Raw genomic sequence first — 27065 nt, forward strand, 5'->3', positions numbered from 1 at the left:
ATGTTTATTTTAATTCTTTGAAACTGTAAACTGCAATGACCTTTTAAATCAACTTCACGTTTTGTCGTAAATAATAAAAATGGTGTCGAGACCAAAATTATTTTTAAAAATCCATGAATAAATTAAAGACTAAAGACGTTTACCCAAATTATAAATTCCATTGAACATTTGTTTTCTGGTTAGGTGCGTGTGTGTGTGTGGGGGGTGGGGGGTGGTGTGTGTGTTTAGATGGCTGATTGGTTGGTTTTGTTGTTGTTTTCAAATTTAAAACAGAAAAAAACAACAACATTGTTTTTCAAATAGTGTCCAACAATCGACAGGGAATACAAATTGGGAGCCATATTCATATTCCCAATAGTTATGGGTTAGGTTATCTTGAATCCGTTATTAAGTGCAATGTTATAATGTTTAAGATAAGTAACTAATTATAAGATAAAAACTATTAAATTACAATCGTGTTTGTTACAGTTGTAAAAGAGTTGTAAAATGATTAGAATAAACCGTATGCAAAACATATCCTTAGAAATGGTTAGCTATTTGCTTATGGCATGTGCTGTCATGTCTATAGATGTCTATGAAGACCCGTTGCGCGAAATTGGTAAGAGTATCCTTTGAGACAGCAACAGATGTAACAATTACTATATGACACATAATAAAATAATAACTAGTGCTCAAGGTGTTGTTACGTTAATAGTTTCTTTTTTTTCTACCGCAGCTAGTAATAGACTGATATGTAGGTCTTCTCTACGATACGGCGCGGGACGTAGCTCAGTGGTAAAGCGCCCACCTGATGCACGGTCGATTTGGGATCGATTCCCGTCGGTGGGCCCAATGGGCTATTTCCCGTTCCAGCCAGTGCACCACGACTGGTATATCAAAGGCTGTGGTATGTACTACCCTGTCTGTGGGATGGTGCATATAAAAGATCCCTTGCTGCTAATCGAAAAGAGTAGCCCATGAAGTGGCGACAGCGGGTTTCCTCTCTCATATCTGTGTGGTCCTTAACCATATGTCTCACGCCATATAATCGTAAATAAAATATGCTGAGTGCGTCGTTAAATAAAACATTTCTTTCTCTTTTTTTACTCTACGATACTAGAACTACGCCATTGCTCTTTGCTACTTCGTTGTTTGTTCTTCATAACATGTTTTACTTCGTTAAAACAAGAAAGAACTATCACTTTTGACGACAAAACCGTTATAAAAACCCCAGAAGATAATAATACGTGTACCACACATAACCAAAACAAAAATGTTTTGTTTTTCACGACGTAACCCGCAACCCGCCGAGCAAAGGTTCGTAATAATTTGCCATCTGAGAAGACAATTCTCCATTAACAGGACCACTAAATAACCCACTACTGTACCGACGCCCAGACCTTTGTCATGTTTTTATTGTATTTATTTCTCAGGTGGACCAGAGATTTCAGACAGTCAGAGATAGTGAACTGTCTATCTCAATAAAGATATCAGGGATTCTTGTTTCAGAGGTAAGTGATCTAGTGCATGTTCGTCTATAAAGCTGTACTAATACTAGTATCAAAACCTTCATGTCTTACCTTCTTTTTTTCGTGCAATTTATTTTCGTGATTATGTTCAAGAAAGGTTCACATCCTGCGAACAATGGACCCATGACATGAAACTGGTACACACCCAGGGTTGTCTGTCCAGAACAGTGGGTTAATGGCTAATGGTCTGTGAGAGGAAGCCGGTGTATTGACCTTACACTTCTCTGGGTAGTAGCCGGTACCGAGGTGCAAATCTAGTACCTACCAGTCTTAAGACCGATTGTTTACCCAGTACGCCATCGAAGCAACATACCATTGGTTCATATTCATCAGTGAATTCGAACATTAAAATTCTATCCTTAGGGATCCAACTGTTTTTCTGGGGTATTCGATTTGCGCTCTCTCAATGTTAACCTGTGTGTGATATCGCTGTATTAATCTCCTTGTACAGCTATACGAATTGGATAATATATTACTTTTGTCGTTTTGGTTCTTCCAAGTCTTTAGTTTTATTCCTTAGTGTTGCTTTGAAGGAGGGGATAATAGAGGTAAAATATAAAAAGTTTAATTCTTCTTTATTTAGACATTACTTATACTTTGATGTAATCTCTACTGAATATGTACGGAATGACAGAACAGATATACTAGTGCTGATTGAGACATCAAATCTGATAGACGGTTGACCTGGGCTGTTGACTTTGTCATACAGATTTACGATTTGGAGATTAGAAGATTTAAACATGAATGACGGTTTTAAATATATAAATAAACTGATCTCATCAGATTATGCAGTCAGACGGGCGTGATTTACTAAACTGTTTGACCTGTCGTGCTATATCAACGCCCTGGATTCACATCATTCGGTGAATATAGTTCCTTACCCAGACAGCTTTGCGAGGGCATCCTACCAAGACTGTATTTCGTGCCTGGTTTGCATGCATGGGTCCTATGACGTTACGTCGTATACGCACCCAATCTACCTGAACTCGAATCCACCCAGACTTTAAAATGGATTATTTGTATTGTATTGTTATTATGTCATGTCATGTCATAGGGTTTTACGTGCACATTCAGAACAAGCTGTTGTAGCGCACGCCTGTCGTGGGCACAAGAGCCGGCCTTGGCCGGCTCCTCCGTCCATGACAGGAAAGGTTGAGGGAGGGGAGAGTAGGGACCGCCTGCACTGGCAGGTGCAAGGGAGCACCAACAGCCCGACCGAATCGGTAGCAGGCGGGTGGGGGTGGTGGTGGTGCTATGGAATTTTGAATGGAGCCGTTAATGCCAAAGAGAAAGGTGTGCGCAATTTTGATTGAGGAAGTTTGGCGCAATTTTGAACGGTCAGTCGAAAGGTAAATGGCTGAGCTAGCATAGGTTTTGATATTAGTGAATCGAGAGTAGCTCGTTAATTATAGACCTTTATGTCGCTGGTTGTCTCCCTAGGTTGCCCATAGGGCCCTTATAAGGACCTGGCCGCTTCTGGTCGTGGCATGACAACCCAGGGGAGACATGCTTTTATACACACAGGCTGGGGGCGGAAATGCACGTACAGTTGTCTACCTTTGCCAGTACACACTTTTAAAAAACACAAAATAACACCTAGACCACCACATATCCCAATTACATGCAGTTGGAAACCGGTGGTGCACAATGTTTTGAGCAATTAGCAAAATTTCAGGCTTTTACAAACACGTATCCCAAGTGGTTCTGTAATAGAAAAATTGCAGCGAATTGCACAGCTATCACTAAGGTTAAGCGTTTTATATTTACACCTAACTCAATAAAGCTACCACTTAACAGTCTAGTGTCTGTTGCATTTCGCGAGCGGTGCTAAATTGCACAATACTTTGAAGTTAGGAAAAGAAGGACTCGCACAATATGGCTTTTGTCTGCTCGATCTCCGTTGCGGGGTCTGCTAACTTGTCTGCAGTATCGGCTTACTCCACCTCTTTGAAGTTGGGCCAGGATTACTTAGCTTGTGTGTCCAAATTGTTTCAGAGTTAAAAGCCCAAGACAAATTATTAATTCATTACCTTTAGTAACCCGACATCCAAGTTGGTGGTAAACCGTCTTAACTGCTCTCTGCGTGTCCCTGTGCGCCAGAACCTTCAGTCAGGTGTAGCGCCTCTCGTTTTAAAGGAAGCAAAGCGGCTCTTTGTTTTGTCTACGGGTTAGAACGTCTGCTGTTTGGATACCATGACAAATTAGCGAGGAACAAACGAAATACATACCCACCGAAATTACTATCTACGTACACTGTACGTCATTGTACCTGTCATGGATAGAACTATCTGGCGAAGTCAGAGGTTGTGCCCACGACAGGCGTGCTTAAATAGTTCCCTGATGGAAGCATGGCAAAAATTACCCACACTCACACACGTCATTGTATACTTGGGAAGGGTGTAGAGTAAGTAAAGGTAGCAACATGGGCATAAAAAGACGATGAAGGTGGAGAATGGGCCGGGGGGAGGGGGAGGGGAGGGGGGGGGGGTGGGGTGGGACTGATACTTGTGACGGCAAAGCTATATTCGTTGATCTTGATAAAAAAAAAACCACAATCCTTTTGAACTAACACTTTTACGCCTATGGGTAGACGTATCGAGTTCAAAACTAAAACACTGCAATGCTGCAACAGGTGGATAAAATATGTACGAGGTATATTTGAAACAAAAGCTAAACCATACGATTGTTATTATTCTGTATCTTCATACCATTTTAAGCGGTCATTTCTACAAAGAACCAGACTTAATAGACCTGCTTATTACTCTGACAAAGTTAATATAGTACACATTTTAAGCGGTCCCTTATCTTAAGGAAGAACATGCCACCTTGTAAATGACAGGAGCATGCTGTAACTACCGTGTCAAAAAATTATTTGGATTTTGTCGTATGCAGAGATAAGAACTTGAACATGTCGATGGTTTTGTCCTTCAGGTTTCATAGTCCTATGAGAAACGCCACTCGCCGAAATGTATGTGGGCTACCACTCTGATTAATAATACCATAGAACACCTTGTGATGTTATCCGAAAACACCCATTGGGTTCTACTAATGGAAGATATACTGGACATTACAGTGGCGTAGGAAGGTGCCAAAAAGTGTGGGGAGGGGGGGGGGGGGGGGGAGACACACTTTTATATTTACACACTTTTACACTATTATAAAGCAAATATAAAGCAAAATATCTGGAAAGTGGGGGGCACATGCCCCTTGCCCCCCTTCCCGCTTCCTACGCCAGTGCATTACTTGCTATAATCGGAATCACAAAACCGTAATACATGATCTGGGTCGTGTCACTGTAGAATGCAGAGTTGAATGGGCATTTGGCAAACTAGTGGTTGATCCCACGAGTCTCTGTCTAGTGCCTCGTCTATAGGAGGACTGCTCGCTTATCTACATAACAACATAACAATAGTGGTTGATTCTATGAATCTCTGTTTAGTGCCTCGTCTGTAGGATGACTGCTCGCTTATCTATATGACAACATAACAGGTTGAACAAATATAAATATAGATGTTGCACTCAGTTTGGTGTTTCCTTAATATGCAAATACGTTAAGGAATTCAGAATACTGCCTCAACTATCTGTGGTTGATTCTATGAATCTCTGTCTAGTGTCTCGTCTATAGGAGGACTGCTCGCTTATCTACATAACAACATAACAATAGTGGTTGATTCTATGAATCTCTGTTTAGTGCCTCATCTGTAGGATGACTGCTCGCTTATCAACATGACAACATAACAGGTTGAACAAACATAAATATAGATGTTGCACTCAGTTTGGTGTTTCCTTAATATGCAAATACGTTAAGGAATTCAGAATACTGCCTCAAATATCTGTCTACAGCTTTCCTTTTCTTGGCACATTTTTTTTTTACCCGGAGAGTCTGTAATTTTTATATTTAAGGTTGCGTATCTCTCATCAGATTAGTTAAGTTTTATTACAGCCGTATAGTTTACACGGAAATATTTTTGGATTTTAAAGTACAAGCATCCAACCCAAGACTATTCTGTTTTCATTCTCGTACAGCGACCTCCACCAGAATTAACCCGTCCTGTCAATTCCGATCCACAGACATAATCTAAACCTTCGCTCGTCTTTAGAATCTGTAACGTATCGTTCTCATAATTAAGTGACGTGTTATAAGAAAAACACACACTCTTGGCAAAGCTTCGCCCCACCTGGATGGATGTTACACAGTGTACCAGTGGCCCGATCGGACAGGTGATGAAATTGTTTCTGTCAGATGACACCTCTTTAGCATTTACAAGATGACCCTAAGTGAAGAGATTGGCAAGCTGTCCTGATACTGAAGGTCATCTGCGGTTATTGGCTTGCGTGGTATAACCCAGTTTATTGTGGCATAAACCAGTTTCTAGTGTCCATAATTATGGTTGAATATATTTCGGGATAATAAATCAATGTTAGTAGCTTAAAACTTAATGAAATCCTGATACTGGAGGTCATTTTCGGTTATTGGCCTGCATGGTATGAACCAGTTTATTGTAGCTTCAATAATTGTGCTATAAACCAGTTTCTAGAGTCGATAATTATGGTTGAGTATATTTCGGAATAATAAATCAATGTTAGTAGCTTAAAATTTAATGAAATCCTGATACTGGGGGTCATTTGCGGTTATTGGCCTGCATGGTATGAACCAGTTTATTGTAGCTTCAATAATTGTGCTATAAACCAGTTTCTAATGTTGATAAGTATGGTTGAGTATATTTCGGGATAATAAATCAATGTTAGTAGCTTAAAACTTAATGAACTCTACCTTTAAGGCTTGTTAATTACTTCACGGGTCGTTCATTCTCGTATTATTACCAGATCGACCAAAGCAAGTTTTCTCTTGTTTTATCGTTCAATGCTTCAAAGCAGAATGCATTGCAGGAATATTAATATTCGGTAGTAAAAAACCTACCGCGTGTTAAAGCCTGTGATGGTAAATCTTCCACATGGATGCTCTGTCAGTCTGGTTTCCACACACGGTAGTAAGAAACCTACCGAGTGTTAAAACCTGTGATGGTAACTCTTCCACATGGATGCTCTATCAGCCCGGTTTCCACACACGGTAGTAAGAAACCTACCGAGTGTTAAAACCTGTGATGGTAACTCTTCCACATGGGTGCTCTATCAGCCCGGTTTCCACACACGGTAGTAAGAAACCTACCGAGTGTTAAAACCTGTGATGGTAACTCTTCCACATGGATGCTCTATCAGCCCGGTTTCCACACACGGTAGTAAGAAACCTACCGAGTGTTAAAACCTGTGATGGTAAATCTTCCACATGGATGCTCTATCAGCCCGGTTTCCACACACGGTAGTAAGAAACCTACCGCGTGTTAAAGTCTGTGATGGTAAATCTTCCACATTGGTACATTGTCAGTCCGGTTTCCACACACGGTAGTAAGAAACCTACCGAGTGATAAAGTCTGTGATGGTAAATCTTCCACATGGGTGCTCTATCAGCCCGGTTTCCACACACGGTAGTAAGAAACCTACCGCGTGTTAAAGTCTGTGATGGTAAATCTTCCACATTGGTACATTGTCAGTCCCGTTTCCACACACGGTAGTAAGAAACCTACCGAGTGATAAAGTCTGTGATGGTAAATCTTCCACATGGGTGCTCTATCAGCCCGGTTTCCACACACAGTAGTAAGAAACCTACCGAGTGATAAAATCTGTGATGGTAAATCTTCCACATGGGTGCTCTATCAGCCCGGTTTCCACACACGGTAGTAAGAAACCTACCGCGTGTTAAAGCCTGTGATGGTAAATCTTCCCCATGGATGCTCTATCAGCCCGGTTTCCACACACGGTAGTAAGAAACCCACCGCGTGTTAAAGGGACATTCCTGAGTTTACTGCATTGTAAGATGTTTCCGACTAATAAAATATTTCTACGATTAAACTTACATATTAAATATATTTTCTTGTTTAGAATATCAGTGTCTATATATTCAATGTGTTTGTGGTCGTCTTAATATTTGTAAGAAGCCCAAACTGGATTTTGTCTTCAAATAATTTCGTACGTACGAAAAAACAATATTTTAGGAAATTAAATTAAATGTAACCTAGTACACATATAAGAACGATCAGAAACACGTTTAATATACAGCCACTAATATTTTATGCAGAAAAATATATTTGATATGTAATTACAATCGTTAAAACGTGTCTGTTAGTCGATAACATCTTAAACATCGCAGCAAACTCAGGAATGTCCCTTTAAAGCCTGTGATGGTAAATCTTCCACATGGATGCTCTGTCAGTCTGGTTTCCACACACGGTAGTAAGAAACTTACCGAGTGTTAAAGCCTGTGATGGTAACTCTTCCACATGGATGCTCTGTCAGTCTGGTTTCCACACACGGTAGTAAGAAACTTACCGAGTGTTAAAACCTGTGATGGTAAATCTTCCACATGGATGCTCTGTCAGTCTGGTTTCCACACACGGTAGTAAGAAACCTACCGCGTATTAAAGCCTGTGATAGTAAATATTCCCCATGGATGCTCTATCAGCCCGGTTTCCACACACGGTAGTAAGAAACCTACCGCGTGTTAAAGGGACATTCCTGAGTTTACTGCATTGTAAGATGTTTCCGACTAATAAAATATTTCTACGATTAAACTTACAAATATATTTTCTTGTTTAGAATAAGTGTCTATAATTCAATGTGTTTGTGGTCGTCTTAATATTTGTAAGAAGCCCAAACTGGATTTTGTCTTTAATTTCGTACGTACGAAAAAACAATATTTTAGGAAATTAAATTAAATGTAACCTAGTACACATTAAGAACGATCAGAAACACGTTTAATATACAGCCACTAATATTTTATGCAGAAAAATATATTTGGTATGTTTACAATCGTTAAAACGTGTCTGTTAGTCGATAACATCTTAAACATCGCAGCAAACTCAGGAATGTCCCTTTAAAGCCTGTGATGGTAACTCTTCCACATGGATGCTCTGTCAGTCTGGTTTCCACACACGGTAGTAAGAAACTTACCGAGTGTTAAAACCTGTGATGGTAACTCTTCCACATGGATGCTCTGTCAGTCTGGTTTCCACACACGGTAGTAAGAAACTTACCGCGTGTTAAAACCTGTGATGGTAACTCTTCCACATGGATGCTCTGTCAGTCTGGTTTCCACACACGGTAGTAAGAAACTTACCGCGTGTTAAAACCTGTGATGGTAACTCTTCCACATGGATGCTCTGTCAGTCTGGTTTCCACACACGGTAGTAAGAAACTTACCGAGTGTTAAAACCTGTGATGGTAACTCTTCCACATGGATGCTCTGTCAGTCTGGTTTCCACACACGGTAGTAAGAAACTTACCGCGTGTTAAAACCTGTGATGGTAACTCTTCCACATGGATGCTCTGTCAGTCTGGTTTCCACACACGGTAGTAAGAAACTTACCGCGTGTTAAAACCTGTGATGGTAACTCTTCCACATGGATGCTCTGTCAGTCTGGTTTCCACACACGGTAGTAAGAAACTTACCGCGTGTTAAAACCTGTGATGGTAACTCTTCCACATGGATGCTCTGTCAGTCTGGTTTCCACACACGGTAGTAAGAAACTTACCGAGTGTTAAAACCTGTGATGGTAACTCTTCCACATGGATGCTCTGTCAGTCTGGTTTCCACACACGGTAGTAAGAAACCTACCGCGTATTAAAGCCTGTGATAGTAAATATTCCCCATGGATGCTCTATCAGCCCGGTTTCCACACACGGTAGTAAGAAACCTACCGCGTGTTAAAGGGACATTCCTGAGTTTACTGCATTGTAAGATGTTTCCGACTAATAAAATATTTCTACGATTAAACTTACATATTAAATATATTTTCTTGTTTAGAATATCAGTGTCTATATATTCAATGTGTTTGTGGTCGTCTTAATATTTGTAAGAAGCCCAAACTGGATTTTGTCTTCAAATAATTTCGTACGTACGAAAAAACAATATTTTAGGAAATTAAATTAAATGTAACCTAGTACACATATAAGAACGATCAGAAACACGTTTAATATACAGCCACTAATATTTTATGCAGAAAAATATATTTGGTATGTAATTACAATCGTTAAAACGTGTCTGTTAGTCGATAACATCTTAAACATCGCAGCAAACTCAGGAATGTCCCTTTAAAGCCTGTGATGGTAAATCTTCCACATGGATGCTCTGTCAGTCTGGTTTCCACACACGGTAGTAAGAAACTTACCGAGTGTTAAAACCTGTGATGGTAACTCTTCCACATGGATGCTCTGTCAGTCTGGTTTCCACACACGGTAGTAAGAAACTTACCGAGTGTTAAAACCTGTGATGGTAACTCTTCCACATGGATGCTCTGTCAGTCTGGTTTCCACACACGGTAGTAAGAAACCTACCGAGTGTTAAAACCTGTGATGGTAAATCTTCCACATGGATGCTCTGTCAGTCTGGTTTCCACACACGGTAGTAAGAAACTTACCGAGTGTTAAAACCTGTGATGGTAAATCTTCCACATGGATGCTCTGTCAGTCTGGTTTCCACACACGGTAGTAAGAAACTTACCGAGTGTTAAAGCCTGTGATGGTAACTCTTCCACATGGATGCTCTGTCAGTCTGGTTTCCACACACGGTAGTAAGAAACTTACCGCGTGTTAAAACCTGTGATGGTAACTCTTCCACATGGATGCTCTGTCAGTCTGGTTTCCACACACGGTAGTAAGAAACTTACCGCGTGTTAAAACCTGTGATGGTAACTCTTCCACTTGGATGCTCTGTCAGTCTGGTTTCCACACACGGTAGTAAGAAACTTACCGAGTGTTAAAACCTGTGATGGTAACTCTTCCACATGGATGCTCTGTCAGTCTGGTTTCCACACACGGTAGTAAGAATGTATTTTAGTGTTAAAACCTGTGATGGTAACTCTTCCACATGGATGCTCTGTCAGTCTGGTTTCCACACACGGTAGTAAGAAACTTACCGCGTGTTAAAACCTGTGATGGTAACTCTTCCACATGGATGCTCTGTCAGTCTGGTTTCCACACACGGTAGTAAGAAACCTACCGCGTATTAAAGCCAGTGTAAATATTCCCCATTATCAAAGCCTGTGATGGTAACTCTTCCACATGGATGCTCTGTCAGTCTGGTTCCACATGGATGCTCTGTCAGTCTGGTTGGTTTCCACACACGGTAGTAAGAAACTTACCGAGTGTTAAAGCCTGTGATGGTAACTCTTCCACATGGATGCTCTGTCAGTCTGGTTTCCACACACGGTAGTAAGAAACTTACCGAGTGTTAAAACCTGTGATGGTAAATCTTCCACATGGATGCTCTGTCAGTCTGGTTTCCACACACGGTAGTAAGAAACTTACCGAGTGTTAAAGCCTGTGATGGTAACTCTTCCACATGGATGCTCTGTCAGTCTGGTTTCCACACACGGTAGTAAGAAACTTACCGAGTGTTAAAACCTGTGATGGTAAATCTTCCACATGGGTGCTCTATCAGCCCGGTTTCCACACACGGTAGTAAGAAACCTACCGCGTATTAAAGCCTGTGATAGTAAATATTCCCCATGGATGCTCTATCAGCCCGGTTTCCACACACGGTAGTAAGAAACCTACCGCGTGTTAAAGGGACATTCCTGAGTTTACTGCATTGTAAGATGTTTCCGACTAATAAAATATTTCTACGATTAAACTTACATATTAAATATATTTTCTTGTTTAGAATATCAGTGTCTATATATTCAATGTGTTTGTGGTCGTCTTAATATTTGTAAGAAGCCCAAACTGGATTTTGTCTTCAAATAATTTCGTACGTACGAAAAAACAATATTTTAGGAAATTAAATTAAATGTAACCTAGTACACATATAAGAACGATCAGAAACACGTTTAATATACAGCCACTAATATTTTATGCAGAAAAATATATTTGGTATGTAATTACAATCGTTAAAACGTGTCTGTTAGTCGATAACATCTTAAACATCGCAGCAAACTCAGGAATGTCCCTTTAAAGCCTGTGATGGTAACTCTTCCACATGGATGCTCTGTCAGTCTGGTTTCCACACACGGTAGTAAGAAACTTACCGAGTGTTAAAACCTGTGATGGTAACTCTTCCACATGGATGCTCTGTCAGTCTGGTTTCCACACACGGTAGTAAGAAACTTACCGCGTGTTAAAACCTGTGATGGTAACTCTTCCACATGGATGCTCTGTCAGTCTGGTTTCCACACACGGTAGTAAGAAACTTACCGAGTGTTAAAACCTGTGATGGTAACTCTTCCACATGGATGCTCTGTCAGTCTGGTTTCCACACACGGTAGTAAGAAACTTACCGCGTGTTAAAACCTGTGATGGTAACTCTTCCACATGGATGCTCTGTCAGTCTGGTTTCCACACACGGTAGTAAGAAACTTACCGCGTGTTAAAACCTGTGATGGTAACTCTTCCACATGGATGCTCTATCAGCCCGGTTTCCACACACGGTAGTAAGAAACCTACCGCGTGTTAAAGGGCCTGTGATGGTAAAGATCTTCCGACATGGATGCTCTACGATTCAACTTGGTTTCCACACACGGTAGTAAGAAACCCACCGTCGTGTTAAAGCCCAAACTGGATTTTGTCTTCAAATAATTTCGTGTACGAAAAAACAATATTTTAGGAAATTAAATTAAATGTAACCTAGTACACATATAAGAACGATCAGAAACACTTTAATATACAACACTAATATTTTATGCAGAAAAATATATTTGATATGTAATTACAACACGTGTCTGTAAGTCGATAACATCTTAAACTTACGCAGCAAACTCAGGTGTTAAAACCTGTGATGGTAACTCTTCCACATGGATGCTCTGTCAGTCTGGTTTCCACACACGGTAGTAAGAAACTTACCGAGTGTTAAAACCTGTGATGGTAACTCTTCCACATGGATGCTCTGTCAGTCTGGTTTCCACACACGGTAGTAAGAAACTTACCGAGTGTTAAAGCCTGTGATGGTAACTCTTCCACATGGATGCTCTGTCAGTCTGGTTTCCACACACGGTAGTAAGAAACTTACCGAGTGTTAAAACCTGTGATGGTAACTCTTCCACATGGATGCTCTGTCAGTCTGGTTTCCACACACGGTAGTAAGAAACTTACCGCGTGTTAAAACCTGTGATGGTAACTCTTCCACATGGATGCTCTGTCAGTCTGGTTTCCACACACGGTAGTAAGAAACTTACCGCGTGTTAAAGCCTGTGATGGTAACTCTTCCACATGGATGCTCTGTCAGTCTGGTTTCCACACACGGTAGTAAGAAACTTACCGCGTGTTAAAACCTGTGATGGTAACTCTTCCACATGGATGCTCTGTCAGTCTGGTTTCCACACACGGTAGTAAGAAACTTACCGCGTGTTAAAACCTGTGATGGTAACTCTTCCACATGGATGCTCTGTCAGTCTGGTTTCCACACACGGTAGTAAGAAACTTACCGCGTGTTAAAACCTGTGATGGTAACTCTTCCACATGGATGCTCTGTCAGTCTGGTTTCCACACACGGTAGTAAGAAACTTACCGCAGTGTTAAAACCTGTGATGGTAACTCTTCCACATGGATGCTCTGTCAGTCTGGTTTCCACACACGGTAGTAAGAAACTTACCGAGTGTTAAAACCTGTGATGGTAAATCTTCCACATGGATGCTCTGTCAGTCTGGTTTCCACACACGGTAGTAAGAAACTTACCGCGTGTTAAAACCTGTGATGGTAACTCTTCCACATGGATGCTCTGTCAGTCTGGTTTCCACACACGGTAGTAAGAAACTTACCGCGTGTTAAAACCTGTGATGGTAACTCTTCCACATGGATGCTCTGTCAGTCTGGTTTCCACACACGGTAGTAAGAAACTTACCGAGTGTTAAAACCTGTGATGGTAACTCTTCCACATGGATGCTCTGTCAGTCTGGTTTCCACACACGGTAGTAAGAAACTTACCGCGTGTTAAAACCTGTGATGGTAACTCTTCCACATGGATGCTCTGTCAGTCTGGTTTCCACACACGGTAGTAAGAAACTTACCGCGTGTTAAAACCTGTGATGGTAACTCTTCCACATGGGTGCTCTATCAGCCCGGTTTCCACACACAGTAGTAAGAAACCTACCGCGTGTTAAAGCCTGTGATGGTAAATCTTCCCCATGGATGCTCTATCAGCCCGGTTTCCACACACGGTAGTAAGAAACCCACCGCGTGTTAATTCCTGAGTTTACTGCATTGTGATTCTACGTATATTTTCTTGTTTAGAATATCCACAATCGTCTTAATATTTGTAAGAAGCCCAAATGCTCTGTCAGTCGTCAAAAAACAATATTTTGGAAATTAAATAATTTAGTCTGGTTTACTAGTACACACGGTAGTAAGAAACTCGCACCGAGTCCCTTTAAACCTGTGATGGTAAATCTTCCACATGGATGCTCTGTCAGTCTGGTTTCCACACACGGTAGTAAGAAACTTACCGCGTGTTAAAACCTGTGATGGTAACTCTTCCACATGGATGCTCTGTCAGTCTGGTTTCCACACACGGTAGTAAGAAACTTACCGCGTGTTAAAACCTGTGATGGTAAATCTTCCACATGGATGCTCTGTCAGTCTGGTTTCCACACACGGTAGTAAGAAACTTACCGCGTGTTAAAACCTGTGATGGTAACTCTTCCACATGGATGCTCTGTCAGTCTGGTTTCCACACACGGTAGTAAGAAACTTACCGAGTGTTAAAACCTGTGATGGTAAATCTTCCCCATGGATGCTCTATCAGTCTGGTTTCCACACACGGTAGTAAGAAACCTACCGCGTGTTAAAGCCTGTGATAGTAAATATTCCCCATGGATGCTCTATCAGCCCGGTTTCCACACAATGATTCTGTAAGATGATGCGGACTGACGTAATGGTCAATGGTCAAGCGTTTTAACGTGCACTTTCAAAGCAAGCTGTTACAGTACACACCCTTCTGTGGTGCAGGTTCTGACCACTGTCAGCGTCTTTATCCAAGACAGGAAAAACGTTTGTTAAAATTTGTTTTGCTTAACGCCATCACTAGAGCACATTAATTTATTTATCATCGGTTAATGGATGTTGTCAAACATGTAACTTTGACATAGTCTTTAAAGAGAGGAAACCCGCTACATTTTTCCATCCCACAGACAGGATAGTATATTATACCACGGCCTTTGTTACAACAATTGTGAAGCATTAGCTGGAACTAGAAATAGCCCGACTGGGTTCGACCTTTGGTTTAAAGAATATTTATTGCCGTTCAAAAACAGTAGCGGTCTGTGGATTGGCCAACATGCGTTAGCCTATATTAAGGCCTCTCCCAACATTTTACAATATGAATATATTAGAAGCAATAAAATAAAACATGATTATAACTTGTTCCAAATTTACTAACAAAAAGGGGGAATAAAAGAATGAAAAGGTAAAGGAAGAAAAGATAAAGAGGATGAACAGGTTCGACCTTTGACCGACCGCGCATCAGGCGAGCACTTTACCATTGGCCTACATTCCGTCCTTCGCAGATCCCATGGCAGACGTCTGCGAATGTGTCCCAGTAAACGTTTTCTTTGACCAGCGTCAGACTGTGTCGGCCGCCGACGTGTTACATATTAAATGGATTTTTGAGTCAGTACAAAGTCTTAATGAAAGAAAGAAAAGTGTTATATTTAAAGGGACAGTCCTAAGTTTACAACCATTGTAAAAATGTTTCCGACCAATAGAGCCTCTTCGATGACGTAACATACAAATTAAATACATTTTCTTATTTATATTATCAGTGTCTGTGTTTTCAAGGTGTTTGTTATTGTCCTAATGCTTGTAATAGCCCAAACCGGATTTTACCTCCCAATAATTTCGTACGTATGAAAAAAAATATATATCACGAATTAACGTGAAAACGGAGTGCTACAAACATAAGCATACGACCGCAAACACATTCGATATGCAGCCACTGGCATTCTAAACAAAAAAATGTATTTACTATGAAATAGTAGTCGCCAAAAAGGCTCTTTTATCGCAAGCATCTTACAGTGGCTGCAAACCCAGGACTGTCCTTTTAACGACGCAGTCGACACATTTTAATTACGGTTATATGGAATCGCACACATGGTTACGGACCACAGAGAATATTAGAGACAAAACCCGCTGCCGCAACTTTATGAGCTACTTTTTTATTAGCAGCAATTTTTCATATGCGTCATCACCCAGAGAGGACAGTATATACCACGGCCTTTGTTATACCAGTTGTGGAGCATTGGCTGGAACGAGAAATAGCCCACTGACGGGGTTCCACCCTAAAACGACAGCGCATCAAAAGTCTAACCGTCAGCACATACTCGGGCTATTGGGGTTATAATCCGGGTCCGTGATGATATTCATTCATTTATACTTATTGTCGTGCTTATATCCAATTACGGTTCATGCACGTTGTCCTGGTCACACACACCTCAGCTATCTGGCTGTCCAGGACAGTAGGTTATTGGTTAGTTGTTTGTGGTTAGTTGTTTGTGGTTAGTGAGAGAGAGAAGTCGGTGTAGTGGCCTTACACCTACCTATTAAGTCATTAAATTCGCTCTGGGTGGGAGTCGGTACTGGGATGCGAACCCAGTATCTACCAGCCTTATTATGACCGATGACTTAACCACTACACCACCGAGGCCGTTGTTTGATATTATGAAATGTCCTAGTGTTCAGCTGAACCAGATTATTCGTGGCATTGTGCCGCAACATTTTTTCTCTGCCTTTCTTCAAACTCAAATGGCATCGATTGATGACCATGTGGATATGATGTTGTTATGTCATAGGTAAGCTTTGATTAAGGTATATATGTTTGTAATCGTAATTCGATTTTCAATAACATCGTGTCAAATATAACCAGAAAATGTATCCTATATGCGTTAATATGGGAAAACATTTCTAATGTCTTTTTATTTAATTTTCTGTTATCATTCCTTAAGTATTTAGTCGTCTATCGTTAATCCTAATGCAAAATGTTTAGTTTTTTTTTTTATTGGAATGCTGATATTAAACTTCGACGATTGTTTAAACTCAAGAGTCTGGCCCTGTGCTATGGAGTGTTATGAAACCAGGGCAAAGAGGGAAAATCTATTCTAGTGATGGGTTTTTATGACACGAGAAACCAGATGTCTTCTGCATTTTTGTTCGGTTTTAAGATCAAGGTTAAACATAATTATTCTATTAATGGACCTTCAGTATATTATTGTGCTTCAAACATAATGCATTTTGTCTTAACTGTGACAGGTGTTATTTCCTGTGGTTCTTACATGATTTTGTATTTTCTCGGTTCGATGGAAATGACCACAACAAACCTAAAAAGAAAGACCTCGTGCCGTTTTATGCCGCACTTGGCCACCATAAATAAGCCTCTTCTCTCCGACAATGCCAGCCACTCCAATTCGCGAGAAAAATAACAATAAATTCATTTGCAAACAACCATCATAAAAGTACGCTTTCAAAGGTCTGTTGCCAATAACCAATTAGAGAAAGTGCCTTTTCATATGGATACAATAATCGTACTGGGGGAAAGAGCTGTTCCACCTGCATCGCATAACCCCGGTGAGTCGCTAGTTGACGTGGCATGGGAAGGGGAAACTGAGATTTCTCGCCCGACGACCACATCAGCGGGTTTTTATCTTGGCAGCAGTTCTAGAGCAAACGAGAACGATTTACAATGAACATGTGCATTGTTTTATCCAGAACAGAAAACAGAGTAAGCCCCGAATATGGTTCATATTTGTGTGTCATCGTAATATAATCTAAACATGTGTCTTTGGTCTAAATAAAAACATTGTCTCCAGTCGGTAAGTAACGTAAGAGAGGTCGTAGAGAATTGTAAAACGGCGACCAACAGTTTGCAACTCTGTTTTTTTCTTTCTTTTCATTTATTGAAAAAAAAAAGAAAAAAAAAAGAAAAAAAAAGTATTTTAATTTTTTTGGGGGGGGGGGTTTGTTTGTTTATTATTACCGTCTGTTGGTTCACATGAGAAAAGAAAACAGTTTTAATTCAGTAATTATATTTTCGTTGTATTATTTCTAAAAGTACAGTTATAGGTTATAGAAATATTTTATTAGTCGAAAACATCTTACAATGCAGCAAACTCGGGAATGTCCCTTTAACATTACCATTAGGTTGTGGTGCCCTTAGTTTCAGCACTTAGATCTTTGATATAATTAAGAGAAAAACAAAGTCTAGTCACTAGTTCAACAGCACTAATTGTTTAAGTATCAAACATATAGTATTTTCGGAGTAATTTAGAATGTGAGTTAAGAAAACTGTTACCGCATGCACACGTTATTGCCATGCACACGTTATTGCCATGCTTATCAGTTAAGGTTCAGTTACGCAGCTCTGTATCTTGAGGAAAGAAACTCATTGCCGTCACTCTTCTACGTCTACCATTTAGAAGCAAGGTTCTTTTAAAGGGACATTCCTGAGTTTGCTGCATTGTAAGATGTTTCCGACTAATAAAATACTTCTACGATTAGACTTACATATTAAATATATTTTCTTGTTTAGAATATCGGTGTCTGTATATTCAATGTGTTTCTGGTCGTCTTAATATTTGTAAGAAGCCCAAACTGGATTTTGTCTTCTAATAATTTCGTACGTACGAAAAAACATATTTTAGGAAATTAAATTAAATTTACGCTAGTACAAATATTAGAACGATCAGAAACACGTTTAATATACAGCCACTGATATGTTATACAGGAAAATATATTTGATATGTAATTACAATCGTTAAAAAGTCTCTGTTAGTCGATAACATCTTAACAATTGCAGCAAACTCAGGAATGTCCCTTTAACACTGTAACTGCAATGGCCCTTGGCATATGATTAGTTCTTGACATTTAATTAGTACTGTGATGGACACCGGTACTGAAACAAACCGCGGACATGACCATCTCATGAACCACGCGACCATTCGTTAGTAGGAAGGAGTCTTCATGCGCACTTTCCCAGTCGTGGAGCGCCCAAATATTTCTACTTGCCGAGATCAATTCTGAAAACTGTTGCTCCTCTTTTTGCTTTACCATTAAGCTAATTCTTCTTCCTACCTGGAAAAATGTCATGTAAGCACAATGGACCTTTATGTTTTCATCACATAAAGGTTACGAACTATCTAAAGTAATCACTTTAAGACTGGGGATCTGTTCCTAATACTCGTCTTCTAGGTGTATGTAATTAGTAAAGGTCGGCCGAGTGTATCTAAAGTGTAGCTAGTTGTGGACATCTGTATCAGTATTAGAAATGTGAATACAAAATTCGTTAGCGCTTTCAGCTGTACTGTATAGTACACTATTGTACAGATGTTTGTGAAACATATTCTTGTTAAGTCTTGCAATGTTATTTGAACGACAAAACCGTAATAGATTATCCATAAAACGATCTTAGCCCTAAGATCATCTTAAGTAAATAACTACCTCATGCACTTAAGGTGATCCGAGCGCTAGAACCGCTTCGTGGAACGGGGCCCAGGACTGTATCTCTGCAAAATGCAGTTGAATGGGCATTTTGCAAAATAGTGGATGATTCTATTAACCTCCATCTAGTGACTCGTCTATTGGACAGCCACTCCCGAAGAGATCTTTACTAGATCTTTCATCCTTGTTGCATCGCCATAAAGAAGACTGCCACTTCCACACTAGTGTACTAAATCGAAACTAGCACCGGACAGAATTCATTGGAATAAACTGAATACAATGTAGAGCAAAGAATGATGCTATACACCATAACAGTTTAACTTCTACATGCTTGTTATTGTCGTCGACGTTTAAAATAGCTATTGCTTTATATTTCAAACTTTATTTCAAATTTTATTTATACAGATAGTACCAAGTACTGGTATAACCAGGTTCCTTCCTAAAAACAAAACGGATGAAAATTATTGAATTTTAATAAACAAAACTATTATTAAATGATAATGTGATAAATTTGTTAATTTTATTTTTAACCCAGCATTAGGTCTACCGATTTCGTGATTTCACCATTTCGTGATTACGTTTGACGGCACACTAGATTTGAAGATGTGCTTGTTACTTCTTCTTCTTTAAGTGACCTTGTGAAGGGGTATTACTGGCATTCTACCATCAGTAACCTGCTTATATAAAAAGTGTAATGTGTTGCAAAATATTTATGTAATTGCTACATTATATTCGCGTTTTCTTTTTTTCGTAGCTAGGTATTCTCTCATTTATGTTTATTCTGTTTCAGACACGATCTGATTCTTCTTGGATCGAGTATATAGTGTCCTATTCTTCTCACCCAACAAAGCCAGGCCGGGTTAACGCCAACAGAGCTCTGAAAAAGTTCCAGAAGTGGCTTCTGGCACAACAGAACCTGCCGAAATTTGACCACGCAATGGCATTTACACGGTACACCAACATCTGCTTTTATTAAGCTAAAATTTCATTTCCACAAATGTAATACGAGTACGGTTTTTATGATTTTATGTTCAGAACTATGTTTTGTTTGCAGTCTGATCAATAGTCTGGTGGCAAATGGAAGTCATATGGACCTAACTAACCTATAAAGCTGCAAACTCTCGTCCTTATCCTAGTTCTTTCTTCTTCTTTTTTTTTTCTTTTTATTGTAACATATTGTTTTTTCAGTGTCAATAGATATCGTCTGTTGCCTATATAACTCACAAGTCTCATTGCCATTTGTAACACAAAACAGAAAAATAACACACAAAAATCTTATTATTTGTTATGAATAAGCAAATATATTTTTTCCTAGCTGTTCGATAATAAGACACAGAAATCTCCAGAACTATAGTTTTCAGCTTTCACAATACACGTGCAGGTAATCTTTTACATGACAATTGCAGTCATGGGAAATCAAAGAATTGCACGTTGTAGGAAGAAAACAAAAATTAGTTATCTAAAAGCTTATATACTTTAAAATATGACAGAGGTTGGAACTTTGATGGAACTTTTGGCATTTTATGTCCTTTGTCTTAATTGCCTTCTCAGTGTGATTCAATAGCTATACCAATAATCAATGCGTTTCTGTTAGTTGGTGACGGAGAGTTATAAGACACAAGACCAAGAACAAGTTTTAAATTTGTTACATTTGAAGACGTGACGGTATTGTGGTCAAATTGAATAAGGTGTGGACCTATCTGACGACCGCATTATTAACTATATTTAAAAAAAAAAAAAATTCAGTTTAAAATATTTTGTTTTGTTGTGAAGAGCGTGCATTAATGTACGTTATATAATTTCATAATATCAAATTGGAATTATTCTTTTAATTTAGTTTGTTCCATTTCAGGTACCAGCTCATTAATAGACAAAGCATAGATCTAGGAGGTAAGAAACCGTTCTCTTGATGAAAGCAATTTGGTTCACTCGAAATAAATAGGGCATTATGAACTTCTAGCTTAATGTTTGGTTTTCTGACAAAACTAAGTATATATAGAAATGTGCAAACTTGTTTTTACAGAACTTCTAACATTTCCTGTAAAATATATAACATATATAATTTTAAACAGAAAACATTATGCATTCTTTATGGAACCGATTTATACTCATTTTAGTCCTTTAAATTTATGGGCAAGACGAGCACTAACCTGCACCACCTCATTCATCTACTAAACCAAAATTTCCATGTTCACTATAATAAAATTTTAAATACATAACATTACCATAGGTGGGTGGATGCAGTGTTCGACAAATCTATTAGCCCTCAGTCCCAGCTAGTGAATTTATGGTGTGGGCTAGTAAAAATTATCAATCACATTGCTATAATACATAGGGTATTAGCTAAAACATTTGTCAAATACTGGGATGGGGTGGAAAGAAAAGGAGACATTGGGCATTCCATGATGGCAAGATAAATACTATTTTTGTTGCCAGACACAAGCTAACAAGAACGTACACTAATGAGGATGTCATTCAGAAAAAAAACCCAGCACAATATAATAAAATAGGTTATACAAATGCCGTGTTTCTTCTTCTAGGTCTGGCTTATGTGAAGTCTATATGCCACCTTGCTGATGCTAGTTCATCATCAATAGTGTCCGACCCAGGCGACTTCCAGTGTGTGAAGGTTGCTGCTCATGAGCTTGGTCACAGGTATATTCACATTGGTGTCTTACAGCATGTAGCATGATAAAGCAATTAGATGATTATTGTATATTTCAGTGAAAAATCAGTTCATTAATGATACAAATTATATACTAACAACTGAATAAAACTGAGCTTATTTATATAATACTACAGGTTTAGTTTTACCTTTTCTAGTAATCGCAAACAAATTGTATATTAGCAATTGAATAAAATTATGTTATTTATATTACTGGTTTAGTTTGATCTTTTCTATAACAATGGCATACTATACTGAAAACACATCACCCAATTTTCACTTGTTATTGTTATCAAATGTTTGAGGTTGCTATAAAAAACACAATAACCCTACCCGTGTATAACATATTCTTGGGTTATTTAACGTATGCAAGAATAGATACAGTTATACAAAATCAGTTAAATATATTGTTATTTATTCTCTATTCTGATATCCTTTTTACAACTACAAATTTTTAGTTTTTAATGGAGTTAGGAACATATGTGTCTTATTTTGTTTAGTCTTGGTGCCACCCATGATGGTGACAAGAAGAATCCATTATGTCCTCCAAATGACAACTTCATCATGGCACCACAGACTACCAATGAACACGAGAAGCTGAAGAATGCCTTCTACTTTTCCAGATGCTCAATCAACCAAATGAAAGTATTCCTCGGGTTAGTAATCTTGCTTTAAGTTTCTGATGTCTAATATTTGTTTGTTTTCTTTATTACAAGATGATTTACCCGGTAAATACACCTGTTTATGATATTTTAAAAAATGATAATATTGAACTTCCTTCCTGTCAAGGTCTTGAAGTCATCAATGAATTGTACCAAACTAATATATTTTGGTACATAGCTGTGAGCTTAGAAACTATCCAAGATAGAATTCGGCCCTCAGCTATTAATAAACTTAAACTTTGTTTTGTTTAATGACACCACTAGAGTGTGATTTATTAACTATTGGCTATTGAATCTCAAACATTTGGTAACATTTTATGTGCACATACCACAGCCTTTGATATACCAGTTGAAGTGCACCAGTAGGGATGGTGGGAAAAACCAATCAGACAATGGATCTACTTAGGTGGTTCGATTTTATGAGGCAAGTACTCTACCAACTGTGCCAGATCTTGCTCCCTTACTAACAAGCATAACAAAGCATTACAAAGCAGAGTATTACTACATCCATACCACTTCTACAATTTTGTAACTCTTTAATTATTTTCGTCTGTTTTGTAGAACTGCACAAGCCAAATGTGTTTTTGACTCTCCATCCATCTACTACCACTACGACCTTGAACGACGACCACCAGGACAGGTCTTCTCTGTCGATGTTCAATGCAAGCTCATCTTCGGCAAGACATCTGGATTTTGTGATGTTAGTAAATATTAAACCTTGTTCATTTATTTTAAAATTAAAATATGTCAAAGATACAAGATAAAACACGTAATTTGTTATTTATACATAGTTATATATAATTATATAAAAATAAAAAATAAATGAAAATCCTAAGCAACATGGCATCTTTTATGTGCACAACCATGATGGTATACACTATAGACTTTGTGATTCCAGTCACTAGAGGAACCAGAAAGAATTCCATGAGTCAACTGAAGGGGATCAACCCTACTGACCTATCAAACCTTAAGGCAATGCCACACCATACAAGTGCTTCGTATGAGAATAGCCACGAGAATAGCTGATTGTGTCAGGACAGACATTATGATTCCATTGGTTGCTAAGCTATCGGTTATTCGAGTCTGAGGCACCTGTATCATAATGTATCACCCTTAGACAGTGTATACACCACTGAGCTACTGTTTCAAATATAAGATACACCTGGATACATCAGCATACAGTTATAATAAAACAATGTCCATATGAAGAAACTGAAGCCCAATCAATCTACAGGGTACTTACAAAGGAAAATATCATTCTTGTCAACTGATTCCACTGTTTTCTGATTTTGTTACAGAATGGCAAAATGCAAAAAGTTATGTGTGGACAGCTTTGGTGTAAAGACCCCAAAGATGGACGGACTTGCAGGACACATTCTTACCTGACAGCCTTGCCAGGAACTATATGTTCTAAGGGACAGGTAAAACACTTTACCAATAATTCTTCAGATTTTAAGCAAATTGTTAAACAACTATGCAACTGATTCTAAAGAAGAGTTCAAATATTTTATAAATGACTGAGATTCTAAAAAACAATAAAACTACATGCACATGTCAGATTATTGCTTGATATTCTAAAGAATGGGTATATAACTACAAATGATTGTAGGGATTCTAAAGAATACTTTACATACTTCACAAATAACAGATTTAAAAGAACAATTAAATTACATTGTTTGAGATTCTAAAGGAAAGGTTAATCACTTTGCAGATGATTTCTCAAGATATTAATACAAGATTAAAACTGTATGCATCAAAAGATTAAAAAATAACATGTCACAATGGATGTGTAGAAAACAATGATTGCTAAACTGCTGACTAAAACAGGTCTGTTACCCAGAAATTTAAATAAATATTTCTTTAATAACATATGTTCTCATACATATTTATAGTGCTGGGTGTATATTATATCCGACACTAAACAGTCTGTCACTTTTGTTGTTTAGGTGTGTCATCTTGGTATTTGTTCTCCTGACCCAACCAGCAGCCACTACCATGAGCTCCTCAAGTCTTCAGGCAATCTCAACATTGGGAAGTGGGCCGGGTCTGGACAACTGGAGACTGTTCCCAACGACAGCTCACGAACATTCCCACTGCAGAGTCCAACCTTCAACACTCGGATAACAAGCCATCAGAGGACCTACCCAAGACAAGGCACCAATGTGCTTATTGCCCGACCGCGGATACAGAGGCCATTGTCTAATACTGATCAGCATCCCAGACAGCGTGGTCGCGTACCGAGACCAGGCTTTGGACCAAACGGCCGCAGACTGAGACCTCGGTACAGGTCAAGAGGCAGGCGACCTTTAAACAGGTCACGGTCAAGTAGAAGACGTGGGGAAAGGAGAAGGCTGACAAGGAGGCAGCGCATTGCCAGAATCAGAGCAATATGTGAGTTTTATCAATGCACAGAGTATTTCTAATTATTCATCCATTATTAAATATATCTGGCTAATAGAGTATTTTTCCAGTAATTAAACAGTCTTAAGGCTAGAATATGGCTAAAGAATTGGGGGGTTTTAAAACACATTTTTGTTAAATCTATAAAATGTATTTTATTTTTCAGAGTATCTTAGAATTAAATGTTAAATACCAAATCATGTATTTGTAATCAATTTTGACTTAAATGGTACATGCTTGTACAGAAGAATGCCAATAAGTGTAAATGTGCATGTGAGTGTGCGTGAATGTTTGCACATGCGCTCACACACACACAAAACATAAATCATGGCAGTAGGTTATTTATAATCTGTTTGACCTGCATTAAATTCACCTGTGTTGCATGTACTTTCAGATCAATCCTGCACGGGGGACCAGAATGCAGACTACTGTGAGGGACTGATCAAGCTGAATCCACGAGGATGCAGGAAACGTGCTATACGGAAATACTGCTGTAGAACATGTTCCAGAAGAAGATAAACCACACATCTCCATACCTGATAATGTTACAAGGCATGTCAGTGTTGTAATACAGAGGGTGACACGTACAGTTACATCAGTATTCAGTATTCACCGATATACTGACATTCAAGAAGTTGGGTACCGGTACTGTGACTTTTATAGTGGTGATCAAAAGAAGTCACATACCTGGCATATCAGCATCTATTGCATGGTATTGAAGACGTTGGGTACAGTGTAATAATTATAGTGTAATAAGGGTTTACAAATAGATCCAAAGAAGTCACATATATCCGAATCCATGACATGATATTCAAGACGTTGGGTACAGTGTAATAAGGGTTTACAAATAGCTCCAAAGAAGTCACATATATCCGAATCCATTACATGATATTCAAGTTGGGTAAAGTGGATTTTCTAACGTTATAGGGTGTTACAAATAGATCCACAGAAGTCACATATATCAGTATTTATTACATGATATTCAAGTTGGGTAAAGTGGATTTTCTAATGTTATACGGTTTTACAAAAAGATCTAAAGAAGGCACATATATCAGTATCCATTACATGATATTCAAGTTGGGTAAAGTGGATTTTCTAATGTTATACGGTTTTACAAACAGATCCACAAAAGTCACATATATCAGTATCCATTACATGATATTCAAGTTGGGTAAAGTGGATTTTCTAATGTTATAAGGTTTTACAAACAGATCCAAAGAAGTCACATATATCAGTATCCATTACATGATATTGAAGACGTTGGGTACTGTAAATGTTCAATAGCACATGATGCTTACAGTGGCCTCTTTTGTATAAGATTTTCTCAATCCAGTACACAAAAATCTTTCATCTCCCAACTATATAAGTACCAAAGGTTATAACCCATTCTTACTATTATTTGGGTACAAGTTGGCAAAATGCAGTATTTTAATCAACTGATCCAAAAACAACAAATAAACTAAATAAAAAAACAAAAAAACTTAACATTAAGTTGCTAATAAATATTTGTTCTACAGGCAGTTAATTTGTTTAAAACTAGCTGCAAACTATTAAAAAAAAAACACACCTGATGGTATGTGTTTAGTACTAGACATGAATTCTAATCTCAAGCAATACACAAACATCTATATTAGTGCAAAGAGCTAGATATTGTATATGTATATTGGTTTCACAGAGTAACAAATAAATTTGAGGTTAGTTTGTCACAGAATGTAAACCCATGTATACAACAGGGTCAATGGCAAAATGCCAGTTAAAATAAATACCTCAGCATCTTTTAATGCATATGAACAAAACATTTTATCAATGTGAGGGCCAAAGTCTTTAATTTTAGTCTGAAGGCAAGTGCCTTCTTTGAAGTATAAAATATAGTCTGGATTGCTTAAAACACTTAATCTGGAGCCACAAATATTGAACAACACAGGAGTTATGACTCTGAATATAGTAAATATATCTGCATTAATAAACAAAAGGTGCAAGGTTTTTTTAAAGATGTTTCAATAAATATGATTCCAGATATTGATCAACACCAATCTAAGAATGTTAACCGGTATACTAATTATCAACATCCATTGTAACAATTAAATTCAAAATGTATGGCATGTACACTGCTAGAACTTACCACTACAAATGTACCATTTAAAAGCAGGCAGTACCAATGGGCCCAGATAGACGTAGCTGTAGAACTAAGTTGACCAATTCAAAGAGCAAAGAATGCAGACATGATTAAGGAATCAGAGACTACCCTGATTAAAACATATTACAAAATTATCCTAATACATATATAAAAATAAGATATTGTTACTAGTTGTAAAAAGCATATCAAAAGCTTAAACTGCCCATTTTTATTTTATGTTT

At 38.4% G+C, this 27065-nt stretch overlaps 1 protein-coding gene across 1 annotated transcript; it reads left to right on the forward strand.

The window, feature by feature from the left end:
* The first annotated feature begins 568 nt into the window (after nt 1–568).
* Nucleotides 569–23022, forward strand: LOC121370056 (metalloprotease mig-17-like). The gene is made up of 7 exons (XM_041495155.1): nt 569–598; nt 1413–1490; nt 19735–19931; nt 20833–20870; nt 21521–21635; nt 22146–22301; nt 22869–23022. Exons 1-7 carry the CDS (start codon nt 569–571, stop codon nt 23020–23022), a joined length of 768 nt encoding a protein of 255 aa, XP_041351089.1.
* The last annotated feature ends 4043 nt before the right edge of the window (nt 23023–27065 follow it).

Source organism: Gigantopelta aegis, chromosome 4 (genome assembly GCF_016097555.1).
Source record: "Gigantopelta aegis isolate Gae_Host chromosome 4, Gae_host_genome, whole genome shotgun sequence".
NCBI lineage: Eukaryota > Metazoa > Mollusca > Gastropoda > Neomphalida > Peltospiridae > Gigantopelta > Gigantopelta aegis.